The 12,552-nt window shown below is 58.4% G+C and overlaps 1 protein-coding gene across 10 annotated transcripts in view; it reads right to left on the bottom strand.

Annotated features, from left to right (window-relative positions):
* The window catches only part of CELF3 (CUGBP, Elav-like family member 3), an 11,819-nt gene extending 1,739 nt beyond the window's left edge, over window positions 1-10,080 (bottom strand). Inside the window, exons 1-10 of one of the 10 annotated variants that reach the window (XM_010857492.1) lie at window positions 9,936-10,080; window positions 8,648-8,730; window positions 3,375-3,462; window positions 2,948-3,073; window positions 2,747-2,826; window positions 1,524-1,667; window positions 1,267-1,408; window positions 883-1,032; window positions 402-468; window positions 53-129 (exon numbers count right to left, since the gene is read on the bottom strand). In XM_010857492.1, the coding sequence (XP_010855794.1) occupies window positions 53-129; window positions 402-468; window positions 883-1,032; window positions 1,267-1,408; window positions 1,524-1,667; window positions 2,747-2,826; window positions 2,948-3,073; window positions 3,375-3,462; window positions 8,648-8,730; window positions 9,936-10,080 (1,102 nt within the window). Of the gene's footprint in view, window positions 1-3; window positions 130-401; window positions 469-882; window positions 1,033-1,266; window positions 1,409-1,523; window positions 1,668-2,746; window positions 2,827-2,947; window positions 3,116-3,374; window positions 3,463-8,647; window positions 8,731-9,935 lie in introns of all 10 variants that reach the window. The other 9 variants (XM_010857493.1, XM_010857491.1, XM_010857496.1 and 6 more) reach the window with 9 other exon arrangements.
* Between the last annotated feature and the right edge of the window lie 2,472 nt (window positions 10,081-12,552).

Raw genomic sequence — 12,552 nt, 5'->3', positions numbered from 1 at the left:
CGTTGCTGCTGCTGCTGTTGCTGCTGCTGCTGCTGCTGTGGGGGTGGCGGGGGCTGCTGGGCCACCAGAGCAGGAGGCTGTGGGAACGCAGGTGCCACCAGGCTGTAGGCTGCTGGGTAAGCTGCTGGGAGGTTTGTGGAGAACAGAGTTGATGGGGTTCTGAGATGTCCCTGGCCCTGGCCCTCCTAACCAACCCTGTCCCTCTGCCCATAGGCTGGCCAATGAAGCTGACACGGATGAGAGGTGTCAGAGGAGGGCTGCCTCAGACCATGCCCATAAAGGTGTGTCCTTGAAGGTATGGCCTGAGGTAAATCTGAGGGGGTGACTGGCAGAAAGCAGGAAGCCCAGGCCTCTTTTCCTCTCGCCAACCCTTCCACCCTGGCTGAGCCCGGGGCTCCTCACCTGTATAGTGCTGCATCCCCGCATAGGCCTGCTGCAGCGGGTCCACGGGGGCCGCGGGGCTCTGGGCTGGGGAGAGCAGCGCTGACCATGAGAGGGGGCTCAGAGGCAGCAGGGAGCCCCACCTGTGCTTCTGGGAGCCAAGGCCAGGCAGGCAGGGAGGACAGCCTCATGGGAGGGCATGGGGGTGAACTGAGAGGGTGGACATGCACCGAGTCGCGGGCAGAGGGGAGAGCCTGGCATCAGCAAGACTTGAGTCGTGGCTGGCCGTGCCACCCTGGACAAGTTGCCTCGCCTCTGTATGCCTCAGCTTCCCTGGCCGAGACGGGGAAGGAACATCCCTGCCCTGGGTGACAGAGCAGGAGAAAGTGCCTTGTCACCCCGGAGTCTGGAGAGGAAAGGGGGGTCCTGACTGCCCACAGTGAGAGTGGTGGGGGGATGGTTGCTGGGGAGAGCGGTGGGCAGGCGGCCAGAAAACCCCACCTGGGTAGGGGTGAACCCCGTTGGGATATAGAGCGTCAGGGGCAGGCTGCCCGGTGGGCTGGGTGGGCACTGGGCTGTAGCCGTTGACGCCCAGGGCAGCAGGGATGGCAGAGACGGGTGTGGCAGCGATGGCAGGAGGCGTGCTGGTTCCTGGGGAGGAGAAAGCAGCACAGACAGGGCAGAGAAGCAGATACACACGGAGACGCAGAGAAATGGTCAGCAAGTCTGGAGGTGGAGGGGAGGAGGCAGGCTACTGTCTGACCCCGACCCCTCCCAAACCGCACGCTTCCCTGAGCCCCCCTCCCCACCTCCACCATGTGGAAGCTCCCATGAGCTGCCTCCTGCACCCCAGCCCAGCCCAGCCCAGCCCTGCCTGGACCTTACCTGAGGAGGGGGTGATGGGGGTGGCGATGAGGCCGTTGGCATTGATGGCGGCCATGTGCTGCATCTGCACGGCAGCCATGGTGGCCATGGGGCTGAGGTAGGCACTGTGAGCCGCTACCAGGGCCGCCTGCTGCTGCATCAGCTGGGAACAGAGGAAGAGAGGAGAGTGGGGCCCCTGCACCCTGGTCCGGCTCCCCTCTCCACCCTGGGCCTTGGCACTGGGAGATGGGGGCAGGACCCTGGAGGGAGATGCTCACGGCCTGGGTGTAGGCGCTGTAGGCGCCGAACTGGAGAGCGATGGGGCTGAACATGCCCAGCTGGGTGGCCACCTGCTGCATTCGGCGGAGACCGCGCTCCTTCTCCGTGTCGGCAAACTTCACCACCAGGCTGGATGAGGCACCCTGAGCACCGGCCCCACACGTGGTCAGAGGGATGGAGTCAGTGTCTCTCCTCCCCAGAGCCTTTAGGACCTGGCCTCAGTTCCTCCACTCCTGGCTTGGCCTCGTTGGGAGGGCAGCCATCATAGCGCCGATGTCAAATGGGGAGGCTTTCATCCTGCCCTCCCCCCGTGACAGGTCGTGCAAGAGACCAGGAAAAGTCAAGGAATATGAAGCCATGTTCTGGAAAGCAGAAGATGCTCCCAGGATGCAAAGGGCACTCCTGGCCTCTCCATGCAGATCCTGAGCCGGAAATCATCCCCAGGGTGGATCAGCTATAGCAAATGTTTAATCTCAAGCTCATCTTGCCTTGTAGCTGCTCCCCCGTGTCCCAGTCCTCACGGTGTGCTCAGGGGACACAGCTCGACATTGAACACCAGCCTAAGCTATTAGTAAATAAAAACTAGCCTGGAACATTTGCAAGAATCCTTGTAGAATCCTGGGCTCTGGAACGCATTTCTCTATCTGACGCTGTATCCTCTCACCCAGGTCCCTGCTAAGTGCCTGCTTGCCCAGCCTCTGTTAGATAACCTGATGGAGTTTGGGGAAACCAAACTCCAAACTTCCTTGGGAGCTAGCTAGTTTCTTTTGAGGGGTTTGCTCTGCTGGGGAGCCCTCTGTGAAAGCAGTCAGCTAGCTAACCCACTGCCAATGTGAGCGGAGGGGTAGGGCAGCAGGATGAAGGTGCAGAGGGCGTGGGGCCACTAAGCAAGTGTCCTGATGTCCAGCCATTGGGGGCGGGGGATGTGGCGGGGAAGAAGGAGAAGAAGTGAAAAGTGAAGAGGGCTGAGGGCTGGAGGAGCCTGGAGAGGAGGGCAAGGGCTTTTGGACTGAAGATGGGGGATGGACATGGGGACAAGGGGCAGAGATGGTCTTTCCAAGGGAAAGCTGTCCCTAAGAAGTTTGATTCTTCTACTAGAAAATTCTTTTTTAATAAATCCAAAGATCCTATCCAGAATGGACTGCTCACTCTGAGCCAGGGTCTGGTTTGGGCCCAGTGAGGCTGGAAGAGGCCTGAGGGCTAGGGCAGCGGTGGGACTCACCGGCAGGGTCCGGCTGCTGTGAAGGGTGTTGATGGCCGCCTGAGCCTCCGCGTGGGTCTGGAACTTCACGAAGGCGCAGCCTGAAGAGTTCAAGAGGGAAGAGGAAGGGGTGAGTGCCCACCCTGGAGGGTGCCCCCATAGTCCCCATTGCCCATGGAACCAGTGGGGGAGGGCCTGGGGGGGAGGGCCGGCGGCGGCTACCTTTGCTGGTGCCGTCTGGGCCCCGGAGCACAGTGCACTCGTCTATGGTCCCGAAAGGCTCGAACATCTTCCGGACGTCCTCATCTGTCTGCTGCTTCCCTAGCATCCCCACAAAGAGCTTCCGGTCTTCTGGCGGGGAGGGCATAGGAGGAGGGGCAGATGCAGGGCCTTGGGGGCACTTTCCCTGCCCTGCTCCAGCCTGGGACAGGCAGAGACCCCTCCCCTTCTCCCCTTCACCTCTGCTCTTCCCTGGGACTCCCCTCACCCTGGGGACCAATGGCTCTAGAGTGTGAAATGGGGATGGTTGGGGGATAGGCTACAGTTACATAGAGAGGACACCCCGGTTCTGAAGGGCTGATTTACACTCCCCTGTGGGCCTCAGTTTTGCCATCTCAGCAGTGGGCTGGATCACATCCCCTCTGGCCACCCTGACTCATGCCCACCTTTCCAAAGGTACAGAACCTACCTCCTCGGCTCTCGCTGTCGGCTGGCTTGACCTGGATTGGCCTGTTCATCTAAAGGAGAGAAGAGAAAGGAACTGCTGGGGACCACTTCTGACCGCCCCAGGTGCCCTCCCCAGGCCAGGACCTGCAGAGAGGCTAGAGGGAGTAAGCCCCAGGCCCAGCCCTCTAAACTGTTGGTGGGAAGGAAGGGATGGGGTTCAGTCTTGTTTGGGATTAGGACCCGAGGGGATTAGAGGTAGAGGAAGGAGAGGAGGGTGCTCGTGGGGCAGGACTCCAAGCTCAGGTAGGGCCCCAGGTGATTCGGCCAAGGAGAGATGCTGCTCTCCTTAGGGGGAGAGTTGGGCTGCCCACAGGACCCGGGTCCTGAGATAGAGCCCAACCAAGGGCTATTCAGCAAGGCTGCCTCAGTTCTACAAAGTAGGAGCAGCAGAGGCCACCCCATCAAGCAAGCCCCAAGGAAGACTCTAGACTGAAGGAGACCCCACAGATGCTCCGACTTCCGTCTGACCCCTGGAGGTGTGGCTGCCTCTTTTTCTGCCCCCCTACACCCCTTGACCCCAGGGGGAAGGCACTCGGGCAGCACAAAGGGAGCAGATGCCCAGTCTCCGTGGCAACGGGAGAATGCGCGCCATGGCAACCGCCCACTCAGCCTGATTTATCCGTCCCCGTCGCCCTGGCGACCGTGGTGACGTCATCACTTCTGCTGCTCCACACACCCGGAGAAGGAGTGGGGAGGGGGGTGGGAACAGGGTATGTTGGGGGTGGAGGATTTGGTGGGGGCAGAAAGGTGGGGGAGGGGCCCAGGAGAGCTTCCTGATTCTGGAGGGAGGCGCTGAGTAGGCTCTACTGGAGCCATACTGTCCAATCTCCTGTCTTCCTCTTCCAGATCAAATCCTTGGTGTCTCACTATCAAGACAGCTCTAGGGGGGGAAATGCTGTCCCGTGCTCCTTTGAGATTCTCCGGGTACCCAGAAGTCCTTCTGAACTCTACCCTCTCCCTACCCCTGCAGCATCTCCCTTTGTTCAGCTTCCGGTGGAAATGCAGACAGTTCCCTTCTCTGTGTTCCTGTCTGGTGAGAGGACTTGGGAATGACTCCTGCAGGTTGATTTCCTTCACCAGGGTGGGGAGCATCTTAGGAACTGGAGAGGCAGGAGAGGACTCAGTATTTCAGGTCTGAATATATTTTGCTGTTGAAGACTTTGACTGTTGGGGCCACACCTGGTCACCCCACTCACCTGCTGGTGGAGCTGCCCTTGTTCTAGTGGCCCAAAAAAATAAACAGAAGTAACCATCCATCCACATTCCAAGGGTGGGACCAAAGTAACCCTCAGGAAAGGCACTAGATAGACTTTGAGGGCTGGCCCTGCCACTCACTAGCTGGGTGACCTTGGACATTTCTCTCCTCTAGGCCTCAGCTTCCTCATCTGTGAAATGGGCTGGATCTGGCAGTCTAGAGTCAGGTTGCCCTCAGCCCTTGAGACTTCGTGTGTCAGCGCATCACCCAGCGAAGTGCAGGAATGGTAGTTGTCCCCGCCCACTTCTCACATGCACCTTGTCCCCAGGTGGCAATCATGCCAGTCTGTCCAGTTGGACTCTGCAGGTGAGGTTTTCTCAGCTCCAGATCCAATCTAGGCCCCACCTCAACCAATGCTTTCTCCCTGTCCACCCCTCCCCCTAGTCTCTGGATCTGAGAGCAGCTGGCAGGGGTGGGTAGTAACAGACACACAAATCCTCTGGCCAATCTGCCCCAGCTTTATCCTTCAGCAATCTGGGATTATCCCATCGGAGGCTCAATCTCCTCAAGGGCGTGTTTGTGTGTGTGTGTGTGTGTGTATGTGTGTGCATGCAGTGAGGGGTAGTGGTCAGCCACTCAGCCTCTCGTTCTTTCACTCTCCTCCTCTCCTGTTCTCTGGTCTAAGCAACCAGGAAGTCCCCTCGTGGGCATCTCAGCAGCCAACCTCTCAACCTCACTACAGGAGCAGTAGGACCTGAGTCACAGCTTTGGGGAATTCTTAGGCTTGGCACTAACCCTTCCCAACAGGCCCCTGGGGATTTGCTGTTCTGGTTGGGGATGGGGAACCTGGGATCCAGAGAGAGAGAATGGTGTTCCTGCCCTGCAAGGCTCCCAGGCACAAAAATAGCATATCAATAAATATCCACAGCTGATATAGATTCGCACAAAAACAAGTGCACAGACCACAGCATAGACCACATTGATGGAAGGCTCTCCCCACTCCCCCACAGACAGCCTTCTCCCTTGGTAGCCCCCAGTGCCCCATTCCCAGCCTCTCCTTCTTGGCCTGGCACTTCCTGTGGGAAGCTCAGCCTTTGTTAGCTCAGCTCGGGCACACCTGCCCCCTCCCCTGAGTCCAGCTGGGCCGTGTTTACCTGGCAACCAGGTGCCGGGTGCCTCTCTTCCCTAGCTACTACCCGCCAGGTGATAAGCCCTCCCCAGGGCCTCCCAAAGAAGAAGGGGCTATTTATACTCCAACCAAGTATCTATAAGACCCCCACCAACATGGTCACTTGTAAGTAAGTTCTTCTCACCAACAGCAAAGACCTCACTTCCAAGAAGAGTTCCCCATGCCCACAAATCTAATTTTTCTGAAGGCAGAGGCCTGGTGCCCTGCCACTCCCAGCTCCAGACTCAAGCCCGGTGTCCCAGATCACACAGAGGCCCCTTCCGTGGAGCCATAATCCTCCTGCCCAACGGCAAGGTGAAGGGGGGACTCATGTAGAGCAGGAAAGGTAGGCCAGATAGAAGGAGTCCTTCACGCCACCACCTCCAGGAGGCCACAGGGAGAATGCTCACAGAGAGAATTCAGGGTCCTGTGACAGAGCCTCTCCGGGGAACTCTTAGGAAGGAGAGAAGGAAATGGGGTTCCATGGCCATAGGTCCAGCTCCCATTCTTTCTCTCTGCAGCATTACACATCACCCAAATATGGCGGTACCTTCCAGATTCTGGGGTGACAAAGATGGGGGAAAGGAGAGAGAGTAAACACCCCCATTAAAGAAAGAACCTGCAGAAGGAAGCATGGAGATTAGACAGTAGGGAGAACTTCCCAACACAAGTGCACCAGAGCTGGAGACTGGACACACACATACACTCACACATACACACTTGCACACTCATCTGAAGGAAAACACTGCTGCCAGAAAGGCAGGTGGCTGAGAAAAGACCTGGGGCACACAGGGTCAGGCCGAGCTTGGCTCCCCTAGGCTGCCCTGGTCTGCTCCCCCAAACCCCAACACGGGCCCCCCTACACGGGCCCCCTTGGAGGACAGAATCCCTCATTTCCTACTGAAAGCTCTGTGAGGTGCGTCTGGATTCTGTCATCTGGGGCAGGGGCCAGAGTGAGAACTCAGCGTCAGCTGGGAGCTCGGGGCAGGGCTGGACAATTATTAACCGGGGTGCCCTCCTCACTCACCTCTGAGCCCAGGCCTTACTTCCTCAGGAAGAGGAGGCAGCATCTTTCCATACCCAGGATGGAGCCATGCCTGAGCCACACAGGTGGCTGGAGGGGGACAGGGCCAGGGAGGAAGCCCCCTGCTGGCATAGATGGCCCTGGGGCTCCTGCCCATCCCTGCCATCTCTCTCACCCATGACCCCCAACCCTGCTTTCTACCTCCTCCCTTGGCCCTCCCCACTCCTCTTTTCACAGGAACTCTGAGATGGGCGACAACAGAGAAAGAGAAACAGCAATGGAAATGAAAACTGTTGATCTGTGTGGGGCCTCCACAGAAGAAAGAGAAAAAGGAGGGTCGTGAGGTCATGCGATGGAAACCAGGCTTCCTGGAGATGCTTGTGCCCAAACACAGACACACACACACACACAAGCACACACACACAGACACACACGAGCACACGCAGGTACACACGAGCACACACACACAGACACATACACACATGAGCACAGACACAAACACACACATGAGTGCACACACACAGACACACAGATACACACAAATGAGCGCGCGCACACACACACACACACGTGCTTCTTAGAACCCGAGCCTGCTCACACATGCCCAGATCCTTCACTTCATGGGCTGTGGCCGGGAAGATGGTGGGTGCAGGCGGGGACCTGGCAGTGCGTCTGCTGCCCTAGGGGCACTGAGGGTCGAGGGCCACAGAGGGTCACTGAGCCACGGAGGGTGTGAAGTTGGGAGTGATGGAGACAGTCCTGTTTTCCTGGATTCCCCGCACCCTCTTTTCATCTGTTTTGTCTATTTCCCTCCCTGGAAGAGCTAGAAAAACAGGCTGCATCTCCATTTCCCACACAAGGGGATGTGACAGGTGTGTCTCCAGCACTCAGACTGTTCAGCAAATATTGGCTGGAGGGAAGGATGGAGTTAGCTCTCAAGAGGTGCTTTCCAGGGGAGGCCACAGAAGCCGAGAGATACGGAAAAGAAATGGCTCATCCTTTTCCCCCAGGATGCATAACTGGGGGGCACAGTCTGAGAGCCTTTATTCTTGTCTTCACCCTCCCCCCACCCAGGCCTGGGACAAGCTGCAAGGATGGCTGAGAGGAAGACAAAGAGCTCTGACCTTGCGGGGGGAGGCCACGTTGGAGGCCACCCTGCCTCCCTAGGCACGCTCGGTGGGGTCAGGCCGGATCCTCCATGCTGATGGCTGCCTGCCCTTGCCTGTTGCCCCTTGCCCCCCTCCTCAGGGCTTACTCCCAGCCCAGGCCCACCAGGCCCTGATCCACCCCGATGCCCTGTGACACTGTTCCTGTGGTTTCTCTTGGGAGCTACGAGGTGAGCTTGTTCGACCTCAGAAGTAGCTCAGAGATGCCTATCCAGCAGGCACCAGCTGCTCATCTCAGGGTGCAAGCACGCTTTTCCCATCTCACAGATTTCCTCCCCAGAGCCAGAAAGAGTGCCTGAGCGCCTCCTGCTCCCCTCTGCCCTGCACTTGGTGCCCACAGTCTTCTCCCCACACCACCCAGCCAGCTGAGTCCTTCCTCTACATGTGGCCCCAGGGGCGGGTGGGCGGGTGGGGAAGGGGCTGCCTCTGCTGCTGGCAAAGGTTGTATCTACTCCACTCATCGCTGTTTTCCTTCCATATCGGTGGGAAGAAATGCATGCATCTTCAGCAAGGAGGAGGGGAGCTACCAGGAGGAAGTGACCTCCTAGTGACCAGAGGAGGTGGAAGATACGTTCAGTGTCTTGGGAAGGTGGTGCCCCTTCTATGGCCCTTCTCAGCCCTCTGGCCCTGGAGTGGGACTCACCCCTGGAAGCGTCTTCTGTTCGTGCAGGGCGCTCTGGGCCTTCAGGGCTGAATCGCGGGCACAGTATGTCAGGAAGGCACATCCTGAGAAGGGGCAGGGGCAGAGAGGCCGGGTTGGGGTGAGTCCCCATCTCCCCTCCCTAAAAGGCTCTCCTTCCCTGTGAGCCTGAGGACCAGGGAGTGCTCCCTTCTTGCTACCTTCTGCCTGCTGGGGCGGGAAGGTGCCTGAGAGGGGGTGCATGTTCTCCCCAGGAGTCTCTGGGCTGAGGAGCACGGGGCAGAGACCTCGAGACTGGGAGTCTTCCGCGGTGGGGTGATGGAAGAGAGAGAAGCCTGGGCTGTCGGAAGCTGGGGCTTTGTGTGGGGGGAGGAGAAGGGGCATGTGATCTCCAGACAAGTACGTGTCTGTGGTTTCCTCTCTTCCTTAGCTGGTCTTCTTTCCCCTTCCTCCTTCGCCTCCACCTCCCTCCATCTTGGTCATCACCCCTCCCCTCTCCCATTTTCGCTATTTCTTCCTTTCTTTCCAACTCCGAGCGTGGAGAGCAGACTAGAGAAGGAAGGGAAGAGCGGGGCACAGGAGTCCCTGGGCTGGTGGACGGGGAAGCAGTGTGGCCCCTTTGAGCCCCACCACCAGGGGCTCTCCAAAGCCTGACCCCGGACCTGACTGACCCTGGGTCTGACCCTGCTTAGCTGCACAGCCCTGAGGCCTCTCTTCACCCCCAGCTCCCTTAACTTCCCAGTCCCTACACTTCCTACATCTTCACCAGCCCCTGTCATTCTACAGTCACTCCAGGCCCCTCTCTAGTTTCTGGAGCTGCCCTGCCCAGTCCATGAACATCCATCCACTCTGTCCAGGTTGAGCACGTGACCCCGGGTCCATACCCCGGTCCCAGTAGTATCTGAGGCTACGAAGACTCTCCTCTTGTGCGCGACACCTCCCTCACACACACCCCTGCCCACCTTCTGTCCCTCAAACCAGCTCTCTCGTTCCTCCATCCTTCCTTGCGTACACGTCCACATCATCCGCCTCAGCTCAGGGAGCCACACCTCTGCAGCCCCTCGACAACTCTTCCCCCGAAGAGGCTCTCCTGAGTCCTCCACCTGAAGTCCCCTGGTCACCCGAGCTGAGTTCTCTTCTAGCTCTTCCATCCACACTCCCCACCCCAGGAACTCTTTTCCTTCCAGATCAGCCTTTTCCAGCCACTCCATCCCTCCAGCCTGGCCTGTCCCCTCCTCCCAGCCTCCCAGCCCACTCCCTGAAGCCTCTCCAGCCTGGCCTGACCCCTCACCCTTGTGCAGCCCGGTGTACTTGTCCTTGATGACAGTCAGCTCGAAGATCCGACCAAACTGTTCGAAGATGGGTTTCAGGTCCTTTTCCTCCAGGTGCCTCGGGATCTGCCCCACAAACAGCTTGATGGCATCCGGTTCCTTCATCGGGGCGGCCCAGGAGAAGGGGCCGAGGGGAGCAGGGAGAGGCCCGAAGGCCAGGGGGAGCTGCCCAGCAAGGAGGCAAGTGGCCGGGGCTGGGGCCCAGCCGGGGCTGGCTTTCCCTGTGGCCCCAACCACAGTGCTAGCAGAGGGGCAGCTCTTCACACAAAGGAGGCCCAGGGAGTGGAAGGCTAGGGGTCAGGTGTCTAGGCAGACACTGTCATGCCACCAGGGGGCATAGCCCAAACAAATGATCTCCCTCCCAGAGAGCTGGCAGAGATCCCAGGATGGGGGGCAGTGTGGCCAAGACCTGGAGGGTCGGGGTGGTAGCAGAAGCACTGGGAACTGGGGGTTGAGATGAGAGCTGGAGGTGGAGGGCAGAGGGGGTCTGAGGAGCGTGACGGGAATGGGAGCTGAGGGCTGAGGGTCCTGGTATGGTGGCCAGCAGCGCTGGGAGGGGGGCACTCCTGATGTGGGGCAGGTGGAGTTCTCCTTGGCTTTCCTGGAGGACACCTCCCCTGTGGCTGGTCCTTCTGCTGGGTCCGAAGATCCCTGATGCCAGATGCTTGGTCTCTGATGGCGGCAGGGCTCCGGGGTTCCCTTTGGCCCTGCCGCCCCCCTTCAGGTCCTCCCCTCAGCCCCCCTCCCACCCCCACCCGGTCCCCGGGCCTGGGCTGCTGCTGGCTGCGTCCCGCCGCTGGGGCTGCCTGCTTTCCCGGTCACCTGGGTCCCGGAGCTCTGCTCTCCGGCCGCGCTCTCCTCAACAAAAACCTCCCCCCTCCACACCCCCCTCCCCACTCCCACCTCCCTTCCCCTGACATCAGTGATGTCAGTCTCAGGGGTGGAATACAAATTCTCTACCCTGGAGAGGGACGCACAATCCAGACAAGAGCCACGCCCTCTTTCTATCTCCTTCCTCCCTGACTCCCTTCCCACCCCCAGAAGAGCAGCTGGTCCTGTTGATAATAACCCTTCCCCCATCTCACTCCCCAATCACGAGTTGGGCAAGGTACTAAGATGGAGAATTTACAGAGGAGCCCTAAGGTGGGGTCCATTGTTCCGGGGGCTGGAGCTGTCCCCGGTGCTGGAAGAGAAGACCCAGGAGAGGGGAGCAAGGGGGAGGAAGAGAGGGGAGCCGGCATCTGGGGAGACTGAGAGTGGGGAGCCAAGGAAAGAAATCAGGGGAAAGAAGAGGGCATAGAGACAGTTGGGCAGGTTAGGGGCGGGTGAGGAGAAGGGTGTAGCTGGGGAAGGAAGCAGGTCACGGAGCCTGGGGGAAAGGGCAGAAGGGACCCAGAGAGAAACATGGAAACGGGATTGTGGAAGAGAGAGCAGGGTGAGAAGAGTACAGAGAGGGAATTGTATGTTTTCCAGAAAAGAGAGCAAGGAAAACTCGATCTTGCTGGCATTTGCTGACGCCCCCTCCTTGCCCTCTGGGGGGTTTGTGTGTAATACGCGCGTGGGCAGCGTGGCAGCGGTGGTGGTGACAGCTGGTGGTGACAGCCTCACGGGTGGTGACAGCTTTCTCACTGGGAAGCTCCTTGAAGACCAGGACACCGTTTAATTCAGCATTTTACTGTTCACAGTGTCTAGCACAATGTCTTATTCACACATAGTAGGAGCTTAACAAATATTTCTTGAAGAAATAGTCAAAGCAAAGAACCTCTGATGAGAGTAGATTCCTGATTGCCTCAGTGGGCAGAATCACAACCGTCAAGCTCCCCTTCAGTGCAGAGGAGACCCAAACGCTCCTTCCTTCTCCTCCCCCTGCCCCAGTTAGGTTCCCTGAGTGGGACTCTGAGACCCAGTCAGGTCGCACAGAAGCACACTTGGGGGCCAGTACTCCCCTAGACAGCCCTACTGTAGATAATCAGTTTACCCGATGATGTCAAAGGAGCTTGACCCCTCCATGCACTGGGCTTGCTCACAGCTCCCCCTCAATGCAGAGAGTATCTGCTGACCTCAAACCTCCTAGCCGGGGCAGCCCTTGCCCGCCATCTGGTGCTCACCTACCAGGGCTCACAGCTTTTGTGGGACACCCTGCCTCCTGTCACCCTTTCGTCACCCCAGAATGAGGCTGATGTCTCCACATCTGAAACCTGTCCCACCTGAATCCCAGCACCCCTTTTCCTAGGCTCTCTGGGCAGGCCACCTTCTTATTCTGTAAAGGAAAATAATAGTAACACTGCTTAGAGGGCTCTTATGGTGTTGGTTCATGTCCTAGGCATTGTTCAAGTGCTTTATATTGACTAACTTGTTTAACCCTCAGCACCACCCTATGATGTAGGCTCTATCATTATCTCCCAGTAAAGATGAGGAAATCAAGGCACAGAGAGATTAAATGAATTCCCTAAGGTCGTGCATTAGAGAGAGATATAGCTAACTGAGAGCGGAGGCCGGAGACCGGACAGTCTGGTTCCAAATCCACGGGTTTAACTCCCCTATCACATCTCCTAGTGGGAATGCGGGGAGTGGTTG

Source organism: Bison bison, unplaced genomic scaffold (assembly GCF_000754665.1).
Source record: "Bison bison bison isolate TAMUID 2011002044 unplaced genomic scaffold, Bison_UMD1.0 scf7180017864381, whole genome shotgun sequence".
Classification (NCBI taxonomy): Eukaryota; Metazoa; Chordata; class Mammalia; order Artiodactyla; family Bovidae; genus Bison; species Bison bison.
Note: the sequence above shows the minus strand (reverse complement) of the source record. Positions and strands in the feature narration are given on the sequence as shown.